Source organism: Mchenga conophoros, linkage group LG18 (genome assembly GCF_057382185.1).
Source record: "Mchenga conophoros isolate Kocher_MC1m ecotype Shallow Benthic linkage group LG18, M_conophoros_male_GT1.1, whole genome shotgun sequence".
Taxonomy (NCBI): Eukaryota; Metazoa; Chordata; class Actinopteri; order Cichliformes; family Cichlidae; genus Mchenga; species Mchenga conophoros.
In genome coordinates this window covers 13,367,024-13,387,764 of record NC_140543.1, presented here as the reverse complement: position 1 = coordinate 13,387,764, position 20,741 = coordinate 13,367,024, and the positions used below count along the sequence as shown (strand labels likewise).

The 20,741-nt window shown below is 38.6% G+C and overlaps 2 protein-coding genes across 5 annotated transcripts in view; one reads left to right on the top strand and one right to left on the bottom strand.

The window, feature by feature from the left end:
• Nucleotides 1-567: 567 nt before the first annotated feature.
• Nucleotides 568-9,562, top strand: LOC146553352 (retinal homeobox protein Rx2-like). The gene is made up of 4 exons (XM_085253893.1): nt 568-2,199; nt 2,708-3,159; nt 6,206-6,462; nt 7,301-9,562. Exons 2-4 carry the CDS (start codon nt 2,877-2,879, stop codon nt 7,739-7,741), a joined length of 981 nt encoding a protein of 326 aa, XP_085110019.1. The 5' UTR covers nt 568-2,199; nt 2,708-2,876; the 3' UTR covers nt 7,742-9,562.
• A 1,363-nt stretch (nt 9,563-10,925) lies between these two features.
• Nucleotides 10,926-20,741, bottom strand: part of LOC146553351 (dynein axonemal heavy chain 8-like) — a 43,155-nt gene continuing 33,339 nt past the window's right edge. For 3 of the 4 annotated variants that reach the window (XM_085255591.1, XM_085255593.1, XM_085255592.1), the window contains 28 exons: nt 20,566-20,684; nt 20,363-20,466; nt 20,063-20,239; nt 19,804-19,971; nt 18,905-19,120; nt 18,522-18,659; nt 18,302-18,429; nt 17,982-18,153; nt 17,730-17,885; nt 17,488-17,643; nt 17,223-17,405; nt 16,943-17,048; nt 16,599-16,851; nt 16,235-16,425; nt 16,024-16,145; nt 15,827-15,942; nt 15,526-15,728; nt 15,351-15,424; nt 14,930-15,082; nt 14,662-14,817; nt 13,466-13,582; nt 13,268-13,372; nt 13,009-13,169; nt 12,749-12,905; nt 12,517-12,669; nt 11,930-12,119; nt 11,592-11,713; nt 10,926-11,465 (listed from right to left, as the gene is read on the bottom strand). In XM_085255591.1, the coding sequence (XP_085111717.1) occupies nt 11,178-11,465; nt 11,592-11,713; nt 11,930-12,119; nt 12,517-12,669; nt 12,749-12,905; nt 13,009-13,169; nt 13,268-13,372; nt 13,466-13,582; nt 14,662-14,817; nt 14,930-15,082; nt 15,351-15,424; nt 15,526-15,728; nt 15,827-15,942; nt 16,024-16,145; nt 16,235-16,425; nt 16,599-16,851; nt 16,943-17,048; nt 17,223-17,405; nt 17,488-17,643; nt 17,730-17,885; nt 17,982-18,153; nt 18,302-18,429; nt 18,522-18,659; nt 18,905-19,120; nt 19,804-19,971; nt 20,063-20,239; nt 20,363-20,466; nt 20,566-20,684 (4,384 nt within the window). In that variant the 3' untranslated portion in view covers nt 10,926-11,177. Of the gene's footprint in view, nt 11,466-11,591; nt 11,714-11,929; nt 12,120-12,516; nt 12,670-12,748; nt 12,906-13,008; nt 13,170-13,267; nt 13,373-13,465; nt 13,583-14,661; nt 14,818-14,929; nt 15,083-15,350; nt 15,425-15,525; nt 15,729-15,826; nt 15,943-16,023; nt 16,146-16,234; nt 16,426-16,598; nt 16,852-16,942; nt 17,049-17,222; nt 17,406-17,487; nt 17,644-17,729; nt 17,886-17,981; nt 18,154-18,301; nt 18,430-18,521; nt 18,660-18,904; nt 19,121-19,803; nt 19,972-20,062; nt 20,240-20,362; nt 20,467-20,565; nt 20,685-20,741 lie in introns of those variants that run through there. The other variant, XM_085255594.1, reaches the window with a different exon arrangement.

Below are 20,741 nucleotides of genomic sequence, written 5' to 3'. Positions count from 1 at the left end.
TTTACATACATGCTTTAGTTTACTAAAACTGAGCCATAATTAATTCTACAAATATGCCTTCACAGATATCACATGTCAACATGATGACCTACTGTAACAGGGATTAACTGCAGCGATGGTGCAAGCTTTTCCGAAGATGACCTTTTATATTTGGAACCAAGTAAATAAAGTTTCTTTATACAACAGAAATTCATTCCAATTTCTTTAAATGGCAATTATTGTTTTTGTGGAGGCGTTTTACTTTCAACATGCAAATATGTGAGATTTTGCAAAATAAATGCCTGTCAGAGTCACAGCTAACATTGTTTAGGGGTGAATTCTAATTCTAATGAATTAGGAAAAATAATAACTTTAGCAGGTTTTTACTTGCTATTCGTTTTTCCCCCCCCTGACATATTGAAAGTTAGAGAAAGGTGACGCTGCACAACACCTTACAGGGTTGGCTTCCTTCATAGTAAACATATGGTGGCTACCTACTTACCAGCAAATCTCTGCCAGGGGGGCATCTTTAACTTCTTTATTTATTCACAGGCAAAAGTAATAGGCTTTTCAGTCTCTCCTTTATTGGAAAACAACTTTGACAACCCAGAAAAGGTGGTCAGCCAAAACCACTTAACCTATAGCCATTCAGCTAATAGATCGAACTGACAATGTAGCTTGGTGGCTCAAGTGAGGCCAGATGGCTTTAAACTAGCTAGATTAGCTTTAGGTTTCCATGGATTCTTAACCTTCTCACTGACTCCTAGAAGATGGTTTATTCCCTGCTGCTCCTTTATTGTGTGCCAAAGGGCTAATAATAAAAAAACCAAAAAACCCCCAAATAGGATCAACATTTACTACCCAGCAGATTGCTGGACTTATGCAGTTACATTAACTGTTATTAATTATGCAAACATGTAAAATTGAAAACTTCGCGAAAACTATCTATCTAAAAAAAAACACTTTACGTCAGAATTGACAGCAAGACTCTCAGTAAACCTCTTTGAAGGCAATTTGTATTTTTTAAAAGAAAAGTTCTGGATTTTGTTTGGCATGCCAAGAACGCCTAAATATATCTTAAGGTAGGTGGGGTGAGGTCAGTGGAAATCTCCAGTCAAGTCTTTAGGCTAATTAAGGATGGGGTTGATCTCTGCAACACCTACTGTAGCATCTACGGCTTTGGCTGTGCCAGCTGGCACGGGTGAATCTTGCAGGCTGCAGAATGAAATACCCAGTGCCACCAATCCAAATCCACTGTGTACTATCAGAAGCAGATCAGCAAGATTATGTGTCGATTATGTGTTGATTTGAGAAATGCAAACATGGTACTGAAGAAAACCTTTTAGCTAAAAAAGTTAAAGGAGTGAAATGGATTATGTTGAAAAATTGACTGCTCAAGCATGAATTACTTAATTATTTGTCAAGTGGGGTGCGACCCCTTACTTAGATCACTATTTTTTGCCTTTTTGGCTTTTAAAAAAAAAAAAAAGTATCATTAGACAGTGAAAAGTTATTGCAATGATTATAGTATACATGTATATTTGAACCCAATATATCAGTGTGTATTCCACTTTGAAAAATGTAATGTGATTAAATCCATTTTAATTTATCAAACCTGGTAAAATGAGTAGTGTGAGGATTAAAATCTTTCACTTGCTTGAATGAAACATTATTTTACGTGTTTACAGTGTGCAGCCATTTAAGTGAAGTCTATCTGTGTGTCTTTCCTCTCTTATATTGTCTATAATGAAGGGATTAGTAGGGGGGAAAACTCTCAGTACAAGCCATTATCTTTCAGACAATAGATTTTTTGAAAGAAAGTTTTGTTGAGCCTTCATTAGCAATGGCCTCCCTCTGTGGTCTGAATGCAGGACACATTTGGAGCAATTACTTGACCAGAAAACAACTGTCAGTCATTCTTAAAGGGGAAGGATTCCAATTAATAAACCTCTTAAACTCTTTGATTTTACTAGCATTCAACCTCCAGCTTTGGTGTCTTGTGCGGTTAAGGAGGAGTTTTGTTGGGGGAGACATGTTGCATGTTCTTTCTGCACAGAACTTCAGCAGTAGGTCATTTGCTCAGTTGTTTGCAGGGGATTTCAAGGACTTAACAGGGAGTAACAAATGCCTACGGTAGATATTGTTAGAGTCAGTTGTCTACTTACGGACTGCAGAGACGTCATGTGCGCAGCCTAGCCTGTGGAAGGAGAACGAAGGAAGGTAAGATTACTTTATGTACTTTCTCGCTATGCATTCGCTCAAATATGTTGATAAACACTTTCTATAAAGCTGATTTATATTTAGGCATGAGATGAGTTAAATTCACTCTTTTGTGCCCTGAAGGCAATCACAAAATGTATCCAGCTAAATTCTTAACCATGCTGATTGCCTTCCTATTTGACAAACTTGAATCGCATTACAATAGAAATGGGAATCAGTGTAAACTCAGGATCAGCTCAATTTAAAAAAAAAAAAGAAGAAAATTTTACTCACTCAAATTGTTTAATTATGTAAAATAGTTTTTACTAATTCATAATTCTTCCAACTTTTACCAGAAGCTAATATTCCCAATAGGGACTCCTACTCTCATTTTAAACTAAAGGATCACGATGAGCAAACTGGGGCTCCCGTAAAGTCCATCAAGACTAATAACAAACCGTTAAATTACCTTCAAGTGCAGAACTTTACATTTTTGTCTTTTTTTTCTTTCCTTTTATTTCTTTTGCAGACAGATATGTGAATTGGCTTTGCTCTTGTGGAAACGGCCTGCACACTCCACAAAATTCTGCTCTGCTGCTCTATGTGAAGCAGAACAACAGGTGCTCTGCCTCGTCTCACTTGGTAGCCTTTTGCTTTTCTCTGACAAGGAAAAAGAGACAGTGTCTCCGAAGGTTCGAATGCATTTGTCAATGGATACCCTGGGAATAGTGGATGATAGTTGCCTAGACAACTATGACATGGCAAAAGGTGCTGGGTCAAGTGCCGGAGGCAGGGTTCACAGTATCGATGTCATACTGGGATTCACTAAAGACCAGGACCCTTTACTCCATTCAGCAGAAAGTGATGAAAGCCAGAAAGCAAATGAAGCAAACCCTCAGGATCCTGAAAAGATGGTCCCATCGGACCACTACGCTCACCTACCAGACCTCGGAGACAGCTCCCAAAATTCTTCCTACCATGGTGAGTCTTTTAATAAAAGGCATAAAAACCAGGAAGTTTTTTCCTCTCAGTTTAAATCATTGAGGGGATTTTCTTGTTAACCGACTAAAGAGTGGAATTAAACCTGTACTAAGGTTGTTAAGATCTTGTACATCCAGTTTAAACATAGTACACACATTTCTGTATCAGTGCTTAGGCGCTTTAAGCCATCATGTTAATTGAGTTGCTTTTCTGAAACAACTTGTTTAAATACACTAGTTTTGCACCTCATGCAAAGCTATTTAACAATAAGATGCAATTAGTTCTGGCAAGTGGTAAAGTAACTGACAAACTTACTGTACTGTAATATTTAAGTTTGTGTACATGCTAAGGACAAAAAATAAGCATTACTCCAAACTTTACAGCCCATCAAATTCAAAAGTTAGCCCAAGTGTTTAAATAACTTCAAGCACCCAAATTAAACTGCTCACTACTGAGTTTCATCAGCAAAAATTATACATAGATGAATAGATGGTGTGGTTTAATTTTATCTATATCTTTTGACTAACGCTCTTTTATACAAAATGAAGATGTGAAATACATTTAGTGTCTTTTACATAATTTTACTTTACTTTCACTTCGGCACTTAAACAAGAAAGAAAGCTATCTTACTCTCTTCATACTTGTTAGCTGCAGGTGTAGCTACTAACACAAAAACTGATTACATATTATTACGTTTTACTTGTAAAGTAACTGGTACATCTCACTGGAAAGCAGACCATCCAGTTTGCCATATTTCTTCCTTTACCTTCTGAGGATGAAAGTAGTGCCTGTCGATACAAGCAAGGCAGGTGGGACCAGTTTGAAATTAACTAAAATTGAGTGTAATAAGTATTTAAGAATAAAGTTAATTGTCCTGCATATATCATAACCAGAATTACAAAGCGCTGTAGAACAACTAGATAGAAAAACAATTAAAAACACAGTTTATGTGTATGAATAAACAGTTTACACAGACAGGAAAAATAATAAATACAACTAAAACAAAAAGACTAATATAAAACAAAGGATAAGCCCCAAAATATATTGTATTTTCTTCACTTGTATAACACTTTTTAGAACACATCGATGCAAACCAACCAATTCTAAAATTGAAAAACAATTAAGTTTAACTGGATGTTTTAACCTCTTAAGCCCCAAGCCTAACTGATCTCCTGCCTTTTGCCCCCGTATCAGGGGGCGTTGGGGCTTAAGAGGTTAAAACTTGAGATGTACATGGCTCAGATCTCCAAGAATAAGAATTATTATCGTTATAGAGCACATCGTTCATCGTGGTTTTAGCACAGAAAAGAGCTTGATGTCATTTATCGGGACCAAAGATAAAGATTTAATTAGTTGTATCTGACAGTGACTTGACTGAAGAGGATTTGTGTCTCCCTGGTCTTTCCCAGGAGACAGAGCTGTTTATTTCATTAGCAGCGAGCTGAATGACAACAAAGGAAACGGTTGATATGTAGTATGGTTCCACTGGCTTTTATTGAGGGTTCCTTTATGACAACTCATTAGCTTAAAAAAACCTATGCGCTTTTATTGAGCTTACATGCTATATGCTACAGATATGTCATGCTACATTGCTATATGTTTTTAATTTTTGGGAAAACGACAAATTTCTTCTGCCTTGCACACTTTAAAGAGTTAAAACTGTGTGTGATTATAGACACCTCCATATTTACAGTGGCCATGCTTCAGTGTGACTGTTTGCTGGACAACAATACATATTTCATACACATTTTGTGGACAAGGGTTGAATTCTGGACTGTAAAAGATGACACACACAAAAATCCTGTATATGAAGGATGAAATAAAGCATGGTCGAATATACATTTCTATGCAACTGCTATTTTATTACATATCTTTATCGTGAGTCTTTATCCCTGCAAGTTAAAAATATAATTCCAAAGCCAAACAGTAGTTCTGCACCAGCTTTGAAACTTGTACCTCAAAACTGTGTTTTAATATTTAATATAGGGTTTACTATAATGTGCATTAAACACGAGTCCCTCTAAATAAGTTTTAAAGTTCGGCAGTTTAGGTTGATTTGACTGGATGCGACTTTAGAGAGGCAAGGCTGAGATGGTTTGGACATGTGCAGAGGAGTGATAGTGGATATACTATATATAAGGTTGTAGAGGATGAAGCTCCCAGGCAGGAGGAAAAGAGGACGACCACAGAGAAGATTCATTTATGCAGAGAAGGAGTAGGTGAAAATTGTGACAACAGAGGATGCTAGGGACAGGGTGAGGTGGAGGTGGAGGATCCCTAAAGGGAGCAGCCAAAAGAAGAAGAAAAGCAAGTTGGTTTGTTAAATTAAACATAAAAAAAGAAAACAACCTACATTGAAAGATTTGGAAGACTGTTCTTTGATTTGTATAAAAGCAGTCACTTTCTCCTCACGTGCACTTTTAGAACAAAGATACTTTTTATCCATGACCATATTGCGTGGAACGATTTGCTATGACTAATGAGCTTTGGTACATCACTCACATGACTCCCTTGCTCTACATCCATTTCTTAGAAAGCACAATCGGCACTACAACTGTTTACCTGGCTCGTGCAGAAGCCAGTTGTCAGGGACTTGCAGGTTTAACTGGTAGCATCTGTCACTATGGGATTACTGCAGGGAGGAATTCAGTGAAAGACATGATGTCATTTAGACCTAGCCCTAACCCACCCTAAGGTTCATAAGCCTTTAAAGGGCTTTGAAAAGAGTTTTCAATCATTGATTTGTTTTAACATGGAAGCTAATAAAAGATTTCACTTTCTTAGTTGGTGGTAGAATAATGCATAAAACATTTCCCCCAAAGTATTCACTTCTTATTAGAAAAATCTTACATATATCAGGTTTTCTCGGTTTCTGATGACTGAAATAACAAAGGGCAATTAGACCATTTATTATTGTTTGCCATAAAGTGGAAATATATAACAAATGTCGGACATTTAAGTAGTGTGCAATTTAAGCCGAAACATCAAAGCACTTTAAAACCTTAGTTTCACTGCTCGGTTGTGTCCTTTTGTTGTTGTTTTTTAGAATCTGACATTTTCTCTGGTGACAAATGTGAGGGAGAGATGAGCAACTTGCAAAAGGAGGCAGATGATGCTGAGGGATCACCAGAGACCACTAAAGATGAAGAGCACGCTAAAAAGAAACATAGAAGAAACCGCACCACTTTCACCACCTATCAGCTTCATGAGCTGGAGCGAGCCTTTGAGAAATCTCACTATCCAGATGTCTACAGCCGTGAAGAGCTGGCAATGAAAGTCAACTTGCCTGAGGTTCGAGTTCAGGTAAAGGCAATGTATATGAAGATATAAGCACATGTCATCCAGATATTCTCACAACCTAAATAACACCACATGGACTGATGGATAGTGTTTACCAATCTTCCAACAGAAATCCATGAAAGAAATGAATATTTACCAACCGTTTGTGTTTGATGAAGGGTTAGAAAAAATCAAAAAAGTAATATGGAACCTGAGTGGGATGGTGTTGATATGGAAGATTATTTGTTCACCTTTTAACAAACATGCTTTTTCTTGGAGGATTCATTATTCAAAGCTAATGATCCGATGACCATATTGCCTGAAACTCTTTGGCATGATTAATGGGCTTTGGTACACCTGACTCCATTTCTTGGAAAGTCGAATCACTGTTTACCTGGCTCGTGCAGAACTCAGTTAAAGTCTCTGTTTAGATTAGAGAAGGCACAGACTTACAGGTTTAACTGGAAGCATCTGTTACTATGGGATTACTGCAAGGGAAAATTCAGTGAAAGGCATGATGTCATTTGCAAAAGGTGCAGCTATTGGTAGTAAAAAAAATTTGTATTTCATTCAGAATCAATTTTAAGGATTTACTTAGTTTTTTCACCATGCAATCATATGGCATTTAACTGTTAATGCCCTTTATGTTCACTATTGCCCAGAAAGCAATTATCCACTTTTAGGTCAAATACTGTGCACACAGACACAGAAAAAAATATTGCACCAACTTGTGTTATTACTAGAAAATATACATTTGCAGCCTCCATAGTCTCCAAGATATATTTTATTAATATTTTAGTTCTTGCTAATGTAATTCAAGGCTTCCTTGTCCATGCATTTCATATCATTTTGTTTGGTTCAGGTGTGGTTCCAAAATCGAAGGGCAAAGTGGAGACGTCAAGAAAAGATGGACATCACAACCATGAAGCTCCAGGATTCCTCCATGCTATCCTTCAACCGTCCACCGATGACTCCAAACGTGGGGCCAGTAGCCAATCCAATGCCGCTAGATCCCTGGCTGACCTCACCTATTTCCAGTGCCACACCCATGCATACCATTCCAGGTTTCATGGGTTCACCTCAGAGCCTGCAACCCACCTATCCAAGTCAAAGCTTCCTTAACGCCCCGCCAACGATGGTCCAGTGTATGCAGCCACATATGGGGCCACCTCCTTATCAGTGTCCTCCCAGCTTCAATGACAAATACCCAACGGAGGATGACAGGAGTTCAAGCATTGCAGCACTCAGGATGAAGGCCAAAGAGCACATTCAGTCAATGGATAAAACCTGGCAGCACATGTGATGTGAAGCAGACAGATTTGATTTAGCTGGTTCTCTATCACATCAAGACTATCTCTCCACTCTGTTACATATTCCATATGTAGGGGAAATGATTCCCCTTTGTCAGGGTGTGCGGATACTTCTTTAAGACACTCCGGCTTGCCCAGTCAGGCCCCACAGCTTGACTATAAAACAGCTGTGGAGATGTGAACGGAATGTGTCTCCGAGCCTAAAGGCTGGAGATATAGTCTCTCACTCAGAGATCCGAGGTTACAATGTAACCACATGTTCCGTTAATGTTTACAAACTCCCTTTAAAGCGTTTGACTCGTGTTCCAGTGACGCGGACACGTGATACCAAAGAATTTTTTTAAAATCTATTTTATGTCTAACAAACGTCTAACCATTTAAAAAAATCACTTTAAAATGTTTACCCTTGTTTTAACCCTACAAATACAATTAAATCCCTGCCAGGTTCTTGAACAGACTCTTGTTTAACTTTTGTAATCATTCATTTTGTAAACCTTTAGTGAATCTCTATTGAACTGAGATGAGAGATGACACATAGAGTCATGTTGGCAGAAGTAGCAATGTTTTTGTATTGTACTACAACTTGATGAAAAATTCATACTTGAGATTTTATAATTGAGTTGTGTTCTGACTGTTTTGTGGTGGTAAGATATTTTACAACACACACACTGTCACCGTTTATGGATGCATTATGTACAGGTATTAATGATATATGTTATTTCGATATAAGATTTCCGAGCTCCTATGAAGTAACTGACCAATTAGTTGCCTGTTAAAGGGCTCCAGAGCTCCTCTGTTTTATTGTAAATTTAGTTAGTTTGATGTTTTTCTTTCATTTGCTGCAAAGAAAGTGAAAATGTGCATTCAAAGCCAGTTTTCCACTAATATCAATTTTATTTAGTCTTTATAGGGAATATGAGTGTTAATGGGCTTTTGAAGAGCACCGAGTTCTGATGGGGGGAGGTTATCGTAAGTCATGGAGCGTAATCTATCTTGGAGGCTAATCTAAACAGACATGCACACCTCTTAACACCTAATTACTGCTTTTAAAGCGATTAACCCTGGATTCTCAGCCATAGATAAAGTGCCCTCAAATGGCCCTGAAAACTCTTTTTCGAGCTCTGGTTTACATGGCCCCTGCTCTAAAACTGTGACAATTATAATATTAATTAATTGATACAGAAAATATATTTTTTTTAATCATGATTTCATCTTCATGTTGATCCATTTTGTCTGCTCATTATTTGAATGTTGACTAAATATTCACTTAGGTCAGGTGGAGTTGGAATTAAAAGATGTGGTGGTGGAAGTCTCTCTTATCTCTTGGAATTAGAAGAGTTGAATGTAACTGTTGGACCACAAATAAACAATCTTTTACTGGCTTGGCTCAGAGACATGTATGCATTAAGTCAATGCTGAAGGGTACTGGAAAAATGTTCCCTCTCAATTTTCCTTCTGCTTCTTATGGAATTTGCAAGGACTTCTAAATATGCTTAATTCTATATGTCAAAAGTACTGTATTAGCAATACATGTATAAGGGTAATACTAATAAGTAAGGTTATGAGGGAAGTATTCACAAATATTGTCTGTATATCCCACCCTTGAGAAACGGCACCATCAACAGTCAGTTTTACAGGCTTTGCTGCTCTTAGTGATCACCCTGATCATAAAACCAAAGAGAAAAAGAAGATTTCACAAACGTTTGAAGATGTTTGTTTTCTGTTTTCAATTATATTTCGAACCCCTTTATGTTTTTAGGCACGTGACTTTTATTTTCCAAATGCAAGACCCAGAATAAAGTTACAGAGCACAACTGTTGATTGTGGACCTTGTTTTTCTCTCCACGCATCCATTAGCCACCAACATGACTTTGTACTGTTAATGAGTGCTGGTGTACAATAGGCCATGTAAGATGTGACCGAGAGAGCTGGCCTGACGGAGGCCTGTTGTGCTCGTGCAGGCCTGTGGAACCTTGCCAGGCTGTTAGGCAGATGAAGCTCCACTCCATCAGGCCCAACCGGGGGTGTCAGGGGCCCTGCCTGCCAGGACGCTAAGGCCACAAGGGCTCAAGCTGTATTGAGCCCTTGTGGCCAGTAGCCTAGGTGGCTTAATTGCCCCGTTTATTTTGGGACCAATGATTGTATAAAGGGCTATTATGCATCCAAGTACTCTGCAACAATGCCTTTTAAACCTTTATTTAATCTGGATGAAAACTCTTGAGATTAAGAACCTCTTTGGCAAGAATGTCCTGGGCCTTCTGAAGAAATCTCACGCAAGCACACCAACAACATGCAGTCCACACAGCAGCGCCCTGCATGGGCTCAAACTTACACTTGCTCCACACTGATATGTCTTGTCTGATAGACACCATGAACTCCACAACCATTATTTTTAGGATATTTGCCATCAGAGATTGTCTGATTTTAGAAAAGCCTCTTATTAGAGGTGTTCAGGCTCAGTATAAGGAGTCAAAATTCTCTCTCTGCTTTGGTTTGCAGTTAGAGTGCAAATAAACGAATACCATTTACATGCCTTAGTAGTTAAGCACAATAAAGCAGTAGAATGACTTCAGATGAAAACTGTCTATGCTATATTTAGCCTTAACCAATTCTCACCACACCTTTGTCAGAAAGACTTAAAGCAGCAAATCCCAGAATATGTCCAAGACACACTCAGAAACAGCAATTCATTACACAAATTATTGTGTTATTTTGCTTGGCCAAGCATGACCTTCTCCGAGTCTCAGGCTCTAGTTAACAAGCTGGCTAGCGGGACGTGGTCCACGGTGGAAATAATGAGAGTAAGGAGCGGAAATAATTGGGTTTGATTAAGAACGTTTTTTAAAGGGACACCCTTTTCCTCTGCAGATCCCTTAGAGGATGAGGGGGCTTGAACACTGGCGCCAGTTGTTTGTCTTTGCTCCTGTCTTCACTTTGAAAATAAGTTTCTCAAACAGTGCTCCCTGCTTTGTCTCACAGACCTGCATGGCTGTATTTACAGTTTTCAGAATGATATTTTTCTTCTGAATAACCATTTTTAATAATGACAAAGAAAAATGAAATAACACTTCACCCTTTATCGAAATAAACGTTTTAAAGTCAAAAGTAATCACTAGTTTTTTTCTTATTTTAATTCTCTAATCGTATATATAAAAAAAAACGCATAGGAGACAAAAACATGACCAAAGTTTTGATTATTTATTTCATTTCAGAGATCAGTTTATTAAGTAAACATGTGGTTTAAGTCACCCACACTAACTACCCAGCTCAGAACACAAACATAAAATTGAAAAAGATGAAATTATTTTACACCACTAGGAGGAACTGTCAAGACTCCATCTATGTTAAAAGAGTATGCTTTTCTGAAGGAAATGTAATTATTTCTGTTTTTATCACTTTTACACGTTAGTAAAGATAAGCAACTGTTTTTTATTTGATGTCACAGAGCAGGGCAACCCCACGCAGGATCCAGTGGTCTGGTGACTGGACTGTAGGCAACATCACTGCTGTGATGTAGTTCAGGTCTGTGCGCTTTGGCTTCTTGTAGATGGGGCACACATAAAGCTCAGGATGCGGAGGGGCAGTGGAGTTGACAGCGAACATGTGAATGACAGGCAAGGGTGTAAACAACACTTTGGGTGAGGACTCGATGAGACGGGTGTTCTTTCTGTCCCAGCCAGCACCATCAACGTACAAACCATAGACATAAACTCCCTCCTATTGAAGAAAGGCAGTCAATGACAGGATAGTCCATTATTTTATTCTCTCTTTAATAAAAAAAAAAATCTGTTAGTCAATTGCCTGTTATTCACAATTTTCAGAAAATACTGCATTTTAACTCACTGTTGGTGAGGCTGTGATCTCCTCCTTTGTGTGCTTGAGTACTTTGTTGTTGAGTGTGACCGTGTCCAGAGCCCAGCCTTTGTTCGCTCTGGTTACTTCTTGCCTCATGGCTGTCAGAAATCCTGCAAACATCCAAATAAAGACAGGATTAGCATCAGTGTGAAGGATTTTATTCCCAGTTGACGGTAACATTTTTAGGTTTTCAACCGACTGACAGCTGGTTTTATTTATCTTCATTTAGCTTCAAAGTACAGTGTTAGGGATCGATATCAGCAGTCCTGCTTGTTTTCTCATTGGCTGTATATGATACCAGTAAAATGCTCAAAGGTTCAACTAACCCTGTGGGTTGAAGAAGCCTGTCATCCAAAATGTTTTTGGTCTTCCTTCAAACACCCAACTGTGGAACTGTTTGTTTCTCTCCAGGAGCTCAGTGAACCAAAAGCCTAGCGTGGAAGACTCCCAGGAGATTTTCCTCCACAGGTTTGGCACACGGGCATCAAAAATATTGTCGAGGGCATCACGCAGGTTCTAGGAGTGAAGTACAGACTTTAAAACTTCATGAGTGCAATTAATCGTATAGTTTAATCACTATGTGTAAAAAAAGAAATAAACCATTTCTGAAGTTAACAGTTAAAATGATTCCAAATATGGGGCGGGGGATCGTGGCTCAAGAGTTGGGAGTTTGCCTTGTAATCGGAAGGTTGCCGGTTCGAGCCCTAGTTTGGACAGTCTCTGTCGTTGTGTCCTTGGGCGAGACACCTTACCCGTTGCCAGTGTCCGGCAGCCTCGCCTCTGTCAGTGTGCCCCAGGGTGGCTGTGGCTACAATGTAGCTTGCCATCACCAGTGATGACTGGATGTGTAAAGCGCTTTAGGGACTATTAAACTGCTATATATGTTAATATTTGAACAGAGAAGTAAATTTACCTCGCTCATTATTATAGTGCCATCGATGGCCAACTTCAGGTCTGTCAGACTTATGCGCACCAAACTTATAATCCTTTGCATTCGATCTACTTCCTGACGTAGGAAGATGTTCATTGGGTTAAGCGCTCCCATCTTCAAGAGCCTCGCTTTGACCTTAACCAATCAAAGTGACAGCCATTAGATTTTAGTTCATGTAAACGTGACAAAAAAGCATTTGAACAGACAAACTGACCTCATGAGGTACATAGTTAGGAGGCAGCTTCTCCAACATGTCCTGTGCCATGTTATAAACAACAGACTCTCGAGTCACTCCTGATCCCCCTCCACTTTCCTTGGGCTGAATATTTGTGATTGTGTCTAGCACTTCAGCAGATGTGTTTGTCTGGTACCTGGTTAATATTCGTTACAGAGCAGAAATGCGTGGTTAGCAATTATATCAGCAATTACAAGCAAAGCATTCAATGTTTCGTGATGACCACATCCTCTCCTTACGTGATATCAGCATTAGAGTGCAGTCCTAATGCCTGGGGTGAATCCACAGTGGGCAAGCTCTGAATATATTCCATGTACTCCTCCACTGTCTCGCACACAGGAATCTTATAGCCCGTGTAAAAGCAAAATGCTGGATCAAACATCTTTTTACTGAACCACACCTGCAGAAAGAAATGCAAAATGCAGAGTAACCAGGATATAAACCTTTATTCATCAGTGAAAGGTAACTCAAAAACAAACATAAAACTGGGATTCTTACACGAGAGAAACACTTCAACAGGCGTTTGTCATAGTCATCTGTGACTCTTCCTCCATATTGCACCTCAGCTAGCATGTATTGCACAGTTACCCATGACACATCATGCTGGAAAAAAACGAACAAACCACACACTGGTAAGTGAGGGCAGACGATGCGAACTCATTTTTCTTTTTTACACTGTCCCAGATGAATCCTCACCTTCTTGTAGCGACAGTCATCCAAGTGCTTTTCAACAAATTCAACACTTGCTGTGAAATCAGCTGAGTTGAACTCATAAGGTATGTTCCAACCCAATGGTCCGAACTTGCGTCGCTCCTTAAAAACAGAGGAATAAATAAATAAATAAATAAATTTAAAAATATGAAACCAAATCAATTTACATGGCTTCTCACCAGGTCCTCTAAAAGGTCCTGCTTGACAGCATTTTTGTCTTGGTTACACTGGCTCCCCAATGAAGTTTAGGGTTTAATTTATAAATACGGCGATCACTTTCAGAGCCTTTCACAGTCAGATGCCTTCTTATATCAGTGAATTACTTCAACCAAACATGTCTAGATCTCTGGTGTCACCTTATTAATGCTTGTTGGCTGTGCCTCGGTCCAGATTAAAGACAAAAGGTGATGTGATTATGGCCGCAGAGCTTTGGAACTCGCTTTCATTGAAACTAAGATCTCTGGACACTGTTGATATCTGTGCACGTTTGCTTTTATTTAGCATTATCTTTTAAAGTTTTTATTTTTAATTTGGTTTATATCAACTTCTGAAAATGTAAAAGACTTTGAGAATTTTGTTCTTGGAAGGCGCTATATAAATAAACCGTACTAACAGACAATCAGGATCAGAGTAACTGCAATTAAACTTTGACAGACTGGTGAAGGTTTTTAAATAACTGCAGTATAATTAATAAATTCAGATAGATTGCCAAAATGTTGCAATCAGTGTGTAATCTAGCTATATTCTTATGTCAAAATAGGTTACTGAGGGTCATTTTGTAGTTAAATTGTCATGCTGCAGACACTACATTAACTTTTGTGGGGATTTCCAGATGGTAATTAATGCCAAATTAAATTAATTAATTCATGTGAATTTCTGTATAACCTGATATCACCGCATTTTTTGCATGATTGCATGAAATTTCCAACTTCACCCAATTAAATTAAAAAAAACTGATGTAAGACTGTAGATCCCAAGCTGACTGCACACAGGCTCAATAATTCTGGTGTGGTTTTCAACCAGTTTTCCCCTAGTGTGCCTTTAGAATTCAGAGTGATGATTCTCACTTATCATAACACACACAATTAAGAATTCTCGAAGTCAGTGATCCTTACATTTGTATATTATTCTGGCCTGAATCATGTCAGGAGCTACACTGATTATCTTAACCTGGACAGTACCTGCACAGCAGTGTGGAGAAAGGCCACACTGTACAACAAGGGCTTCCACGTGGGCTGGTTGCATACTTCCAACTGCTCCCGTGAAATTCCTGCAAATGTTCGTTTCAAGCCAGCACGTATTCCCTGGGGTGGATCGTTAGTAAATTTGATGGAGGACTAGAGGTAAAGGGTTGAGAAATATTTGCTTTAAGCTTGTACACAGCATCCGGTAAAGATGGGAAGTAATAAATGAAGTGCTGCAGCATACAAAAGCTTTGTCAAATGTCACCTGTAAAAGTGTGATGGAGAATCGATTGTGTGGCTCTGTGGTGATCCACACTCTAAAAGTATTGTGCATGGTGTCTGCAGCTGTGATAGTTTCGAGCAGCTCATCCATAAACTCCAAGCCCAGGTGACAGTTTTGCAGTAACACCCAGCCTCCCTATACGTATCCAGGTACAGAGACCACAGATTAGGTGAAATACTCAGCCATTATTAGGGTTATAGTACAATGTGATTGGATATCGTAAAGCTCTTCTTTAATGCTCTATCTGATAGAACATTACTCAACAAGCAGTATATCTGAGAGCAGACACAAACAGGTCAGCAAATTTGTGCATGAGCAGGGAGGGAGATGATTAGCAACTGGAAAACAAAAACTCATGTGCTAAAATGAAAGGATCATGCTCTTCATTGAATTGTATTCACACCTCTATCATTGATGTCTTAACAAGCTTCCTTGCATGCACCTCTTGTCCTTGTCCCATGGAAATTGCACTACATTCTGTAGGATGAAACAATGCAATGACAAATCATCTTCTAAGTTAAAACTGCAAATTAAAGGTTGTAGTGTAGTGTAGTGTTTTATGGTTTAGTCAAACTCACTAAGTTGAAGTTTCTTAGCTAGTGCTTCAATTTGCTCTGTGGGATCTGAGCCCATAGAAAGGAAGCAAATTAAAGGGGTGCGAGGGTCACTTTCCTCCCATGTGCTGTGAAGGTTCAAGATGACAGGCTCAGCAAACCTTATGCCCAAAGAATCTCCCACATATTTTACAGCCTGAGACAAGGTACGGTCAGGACACCAGGACCTGTGGGAAAAAACCCCAAACTTATATGGTTATTGTCTTGTGTATGTATGTGTGTTTAAAAACACAACCACATAAAAAGACCAGCAGGACAATCCAACCTTATCAACAAGAGTTTATGGAAAACATCAAGAGAGTTGTATCCATCTGGAATGACACCTTCTTCTGGTGCATCAAGACTGACCCAAGCTTTCCAATGTTTTCCACTTTGAGACACCTATAAAATATATCAATATTAACTCTGTAAGTACACAACAGCAGAAACCTCAAATTTATGATCTGTGGAAAGTAGCCTCACCTGCTTTACAATGTTTGTGAATTGTGGCAATTTGCTGAGCTCCACCAAGTTTAGCCATACCATATCCAAGATCCAACTGAATGGTTTTGAGGGGCAGGTCTTCAGGTCCAGAGCCGCTCCACCTATTTAGACATTTAATGAGCTCATCATGTTTTATAGCAATAACAGAAAGGTGCAAAATTACATTTCCTGGAAGTGCCGATGACCTCACCTTTAATAAGAACCTGAAATTTGTTGTGCTCTATTCTGTTATTCTGTATGTCAATCTTGAGGGCCAGCAAAAGGGTAAAGATGAACTTGTGGTTTTCATACAAGCCTCTGACGGTGTATCTGAACACCTCAAAAGTCAGATATTCAATGATGTTTTCAATTCGCTTCTGAGTTTTTGGGGACTTTTCAGACCTGCAAAAACAAATTCACAGTAAGAGTAAGTAGACTCTTACTTGCTTACTCTTACCTTACTGTTAGAGTAAGCCATACTTACTCTAATGTGAATTTTATCAAAGCCTTATGCTTCATACTTCATAAGAGACACACATTTTTCAGTATATAAACTGGTACTGGTGAAAACATACCTTTCCAGTGACAGGTCAAAGATTTTCAGGAACTGACTGAGGGACGTCTGGTACATGACATTAACCATGCTCATCTCTGTGATGAGGAAGTAAAGGATGCTGCCTCGAGAGGCAACAGGACGATATTCTGCTTGAGCTATATAGATCTTCACCTCTGCTTCTGCTGCAACGCTGAGCTTTGCACTAACTTCTGCTGCGGTTTGCTTAGTTGTAGTCAGAATGCCGATCATGGACTCGTCATCAACTAAAGAACCTTTAATCACACAGAAACAGCTTTTTTAATAGAGCAGTAAATAAAATACAAGTATGTCTTAGATGTTAACATACAGAAGAAACAGGGTTACCCTTAGTACTGCTGAGTTTGTACAGCAGGTTGTCTTCCAGCTCTTGCATTTTTCTCTTATTAGCAGTCACATCTTTAATTAGCTTTAGTCTTTCGGCTTCTAATTCCTATTAAATAAATAATTGTAAAATTTCTGTGTAACCAAATGCCCCATCAATATTACATGCGGGATACTGAAATAACTTTTCATCAAACACATTAAAAAAATGCACTGATTTTCACAATTCATTAGTACATTTTCTACCACTAACCAATGTGAGGGGAGACTGTTTTCCACTGACCTGTTTCTCTCTGAGGATAACACGGCCAAGCAGCTGGTTCTCTAGACCCTTCATGTTAACAGTGAAATCAATGATGGAAGTCTTGGCACTGACTTCTGGGGAATATGCTGGATTGGGCAGCTTGGTGGTTATATAGAGTTGGAAACCATCCATTACATTTACTTCTTTGTCTCCCACTTTGACCTAAACAAATCCGATTTATGAGACAGCATGGTTTAAAGAAGTAGACGTAAAGATTGTTGAATGTTAATGGTTTGATGTTTACCTTGAAACTTGTCCCAGATTTGACGAAGTTTTTCTCAAGGACATTGTCCAGCACAGGATCCAGATCCTCAGCTATATCTTCAATGAGCAGTGGATTTCCCAAAGAAAGAGAGTCTTCCAAATGATTACGAAAGAACTTGTGCTTCAGTGATGTGACCTGAAAAGACAAGACAGCTTGCCTCCATAAGATGCATAACTAAAACAACCAAGTTTGTTAAAAGTTTGTTGTAATCGACAAAGTACTTGGAGTGAATTGGCCATTTCTTTTTTCTTTATCCAAGCCTTTCCCTGAGTCTGAGGATCAATGAGGAGGGGATATCTTGTTGCTTTTGAGACAATGATACCATTCTGCACAGACAGGTCATCTCCAGGGAGTCCCTGAAGGTTCCACTCACTTATCTTAAACAAAAATAGGATGATAAAAGTCTTTAATAAGTCACAAATATCCTTTGAGATGCTAGTAGATATGCAGAATTAGATTTATTTTGTTCTTACAGTGGGAGGGTCCACTAGGGCAGAAATGATGTTGAGATTTTCTGTAAAAGGGATTTTATTACTCTTGAGCTCTGCCTCCCAGATGTCCTTCAGCAGGATGTCACGGAAACTCTGGTTGAACGGCCCGCAATAAGACAAGAAACCAGTGAGCTGCAGCACGTCACCCACCAGTCTGCCAAGAAGAACAGAAGCAACTTGCCTCATTATTATTCTACCCCAATCAATACACTGCAAAACTGCAAGCAAACATGCAGACATGAAAAACAATCCCTTCCTAATACAATATTTCAATATAAAATGTGATTTTCTTTGTAACCTACCTGTTTATCTGTGATTTAAATTCTTTGCTCTGCTCTGTCCAGCGAACTTTCTCTCCACTAAGTCCATCAATAAGTGCAGATGCAGCCTGCATTTTATTCTTGCATTTCTCAGCATCATCCAGCAGGTCCTAAAAAAGACAAAACCTTGAATGATCTACAATTTCTAATTCTACATAAAGGTTTATGCAATATTAATAACATTTATCAGGGTGTACTGCACCTGTTTTTCTTTCATAGCAGCATCACATTTGGCCTTGACTTTGTCAAACTCTGCTTGCTTCTCAGCAAGCTGAGCCTCTGCATTCATTAGTTCATTATTTGCAATTCTTAGTCGGTTTTCTTGAACAGCCAGGTTAGCCTGGAGAAAGATAAAAGACACTGAGATTCACAAAAAACATATGAGGCACAGAAGTTTCATTACACATACTAACTAATATAAAAAGGCTATGAGCTAGAAGCTAGGATTAAAAAATATTGACCTCTAAATTACAGACTCAAAGAGGCTGAAAGAAGAAAGCTTAACAATACAAGTACAACAGTCCCATGTCAGATCTACTTTGTAAACAAATTATGTCTCTCTGTCACATTGAGCATTAATATCACCTTAAGTGGCAGCACTTCTTTGTTGATCCCAAAGAATGTGGACATAGCCCGGGTCCATGCTAGCAGACCAGCTACATTACCACACACCTTCTTTGCATTTTCCATTGTGTAATCTTCCATATCAAAGTAAGGAAGTAGCAGTTCTACTGATTCCTCATTAATTTTGTCTTTCTGGAAATGTTGGAGGGACGTCATGAAACCAGCAGCGCTCATAAGCTAAAAGAGGACACAAACATATGGCAAAGGTATCAAATAAAATAGCATTCAGTGATGTGCAACTCTCATAAACCTATATTTTATTCTCAGGAGACTACAGAAAACATCAGATGTTTAAAGTGAGAAACATACCATTTAAAAAATGAAAGATTCAGCACAAAGCCATGCTGTTGTGATAGAGGTATGAGGATGAGGATGCAGTGTCCATGTTTTCCAAAGATTTCCAAATTTTAATTCAACTGATTACAGAATAGTTTTCCACTTTTAAACAGGATTTAGCCCAGGGACGACAGCAATGTTACTGCATCATGTGCAGACTTGCAGGCATGGTGAACTGTTTTTAACTGACAGTACCTAATCCCTTGTGGTGTTTTCCATGACATAATCATGCCTGTTTTTAAACAAACTGTATCATATTGATTTTTAGATTTGCCCTCTGCACACAGATTTCTCAAGATCTTCATAATCGTGCAATAATATTATGTACTGTAGATGATGAGCTATTCAGTCTATCTATATTGAGGAACACTGCTGTCAAATCATCTAATTGATTTGTTACCAAGTAAGCTAATTAAGCTAATTGGTTGCAAAATGTTTCTCCTAATATTTAAATATTAGGCCTTAAATATTTTGCTGGAAAATAACTCCATTTAGTGAGTTTTTATAAGAAACGTTTTTGTTACCTTCAGTGCTTCTGCCCACGATGGCTTAAGACACTGTCGTTCAGGATCAATGGAGACAGAGTCTAACTTCTTTTGAAACAAGAGAAGGCAGGAGTCCATGATCCGCATAATCAGATGTGGCGGCTTGGCTAATTTTCTCACAGTGGCAATATCAGTTGGCTTTATGGTCTGTAAAACATTTAAAATATATGTACTGTGTACATACAGTATATATGAGAGAAGTACTTGTGTATGTAAAAAGTAATCACAGAGGTCTCACATTCAGTGCGGCTTTAGCCTCTTCTAAAGCTGGTTTAGCAGCCTCTAGTTTAGCTTCAGCAACAATCTTCTCCTTTCCAATCCCCTCCACAATTGTCTGGGCTTTATCCTTCACAACTTGGACCTCATTCTTTACAATTGTAGCAGCTTCAGCACTGACTGTTACCTCTGCCAACACCTATGTAAACGTAAAACAAGAGTTATAAAATGTGTAAAATATATACATAATACACATAACATTATGTCTATAAGTTGTGCATTTTGGGAGGGGGGGTCACAGGAACCACTATGTATTATTTACCTTGTCAGCTTTGAGAGATGCTACAGCAAGCTCTTTTTCCTTTACTTTCAGTTCTTCGGATAGCTGAGCCACAGACTCACTAGCCTCTTTTAGTTTCTCCAACCCTGGAAAACAATAACAATTTGAAAACCCCTTTTACCTGAATAATCTTTGCAAAGTAATCCATACATGCCATCTACAGATTTCCTATTGAACTTTCTTACCAACATTCATGCGTTCTGATAGTATGTTGATGCTGTTATACTTTTCAGTGTACAACGTTTTGTAACCATTTACAAAAGAGAGGTAGGATTTAGGGGTAACGTGAGTTCGTCTTCGGAATCTAAAAGATAATAGATACAATGCTGCATTGATGTAAAATATAAATTATATACAAATA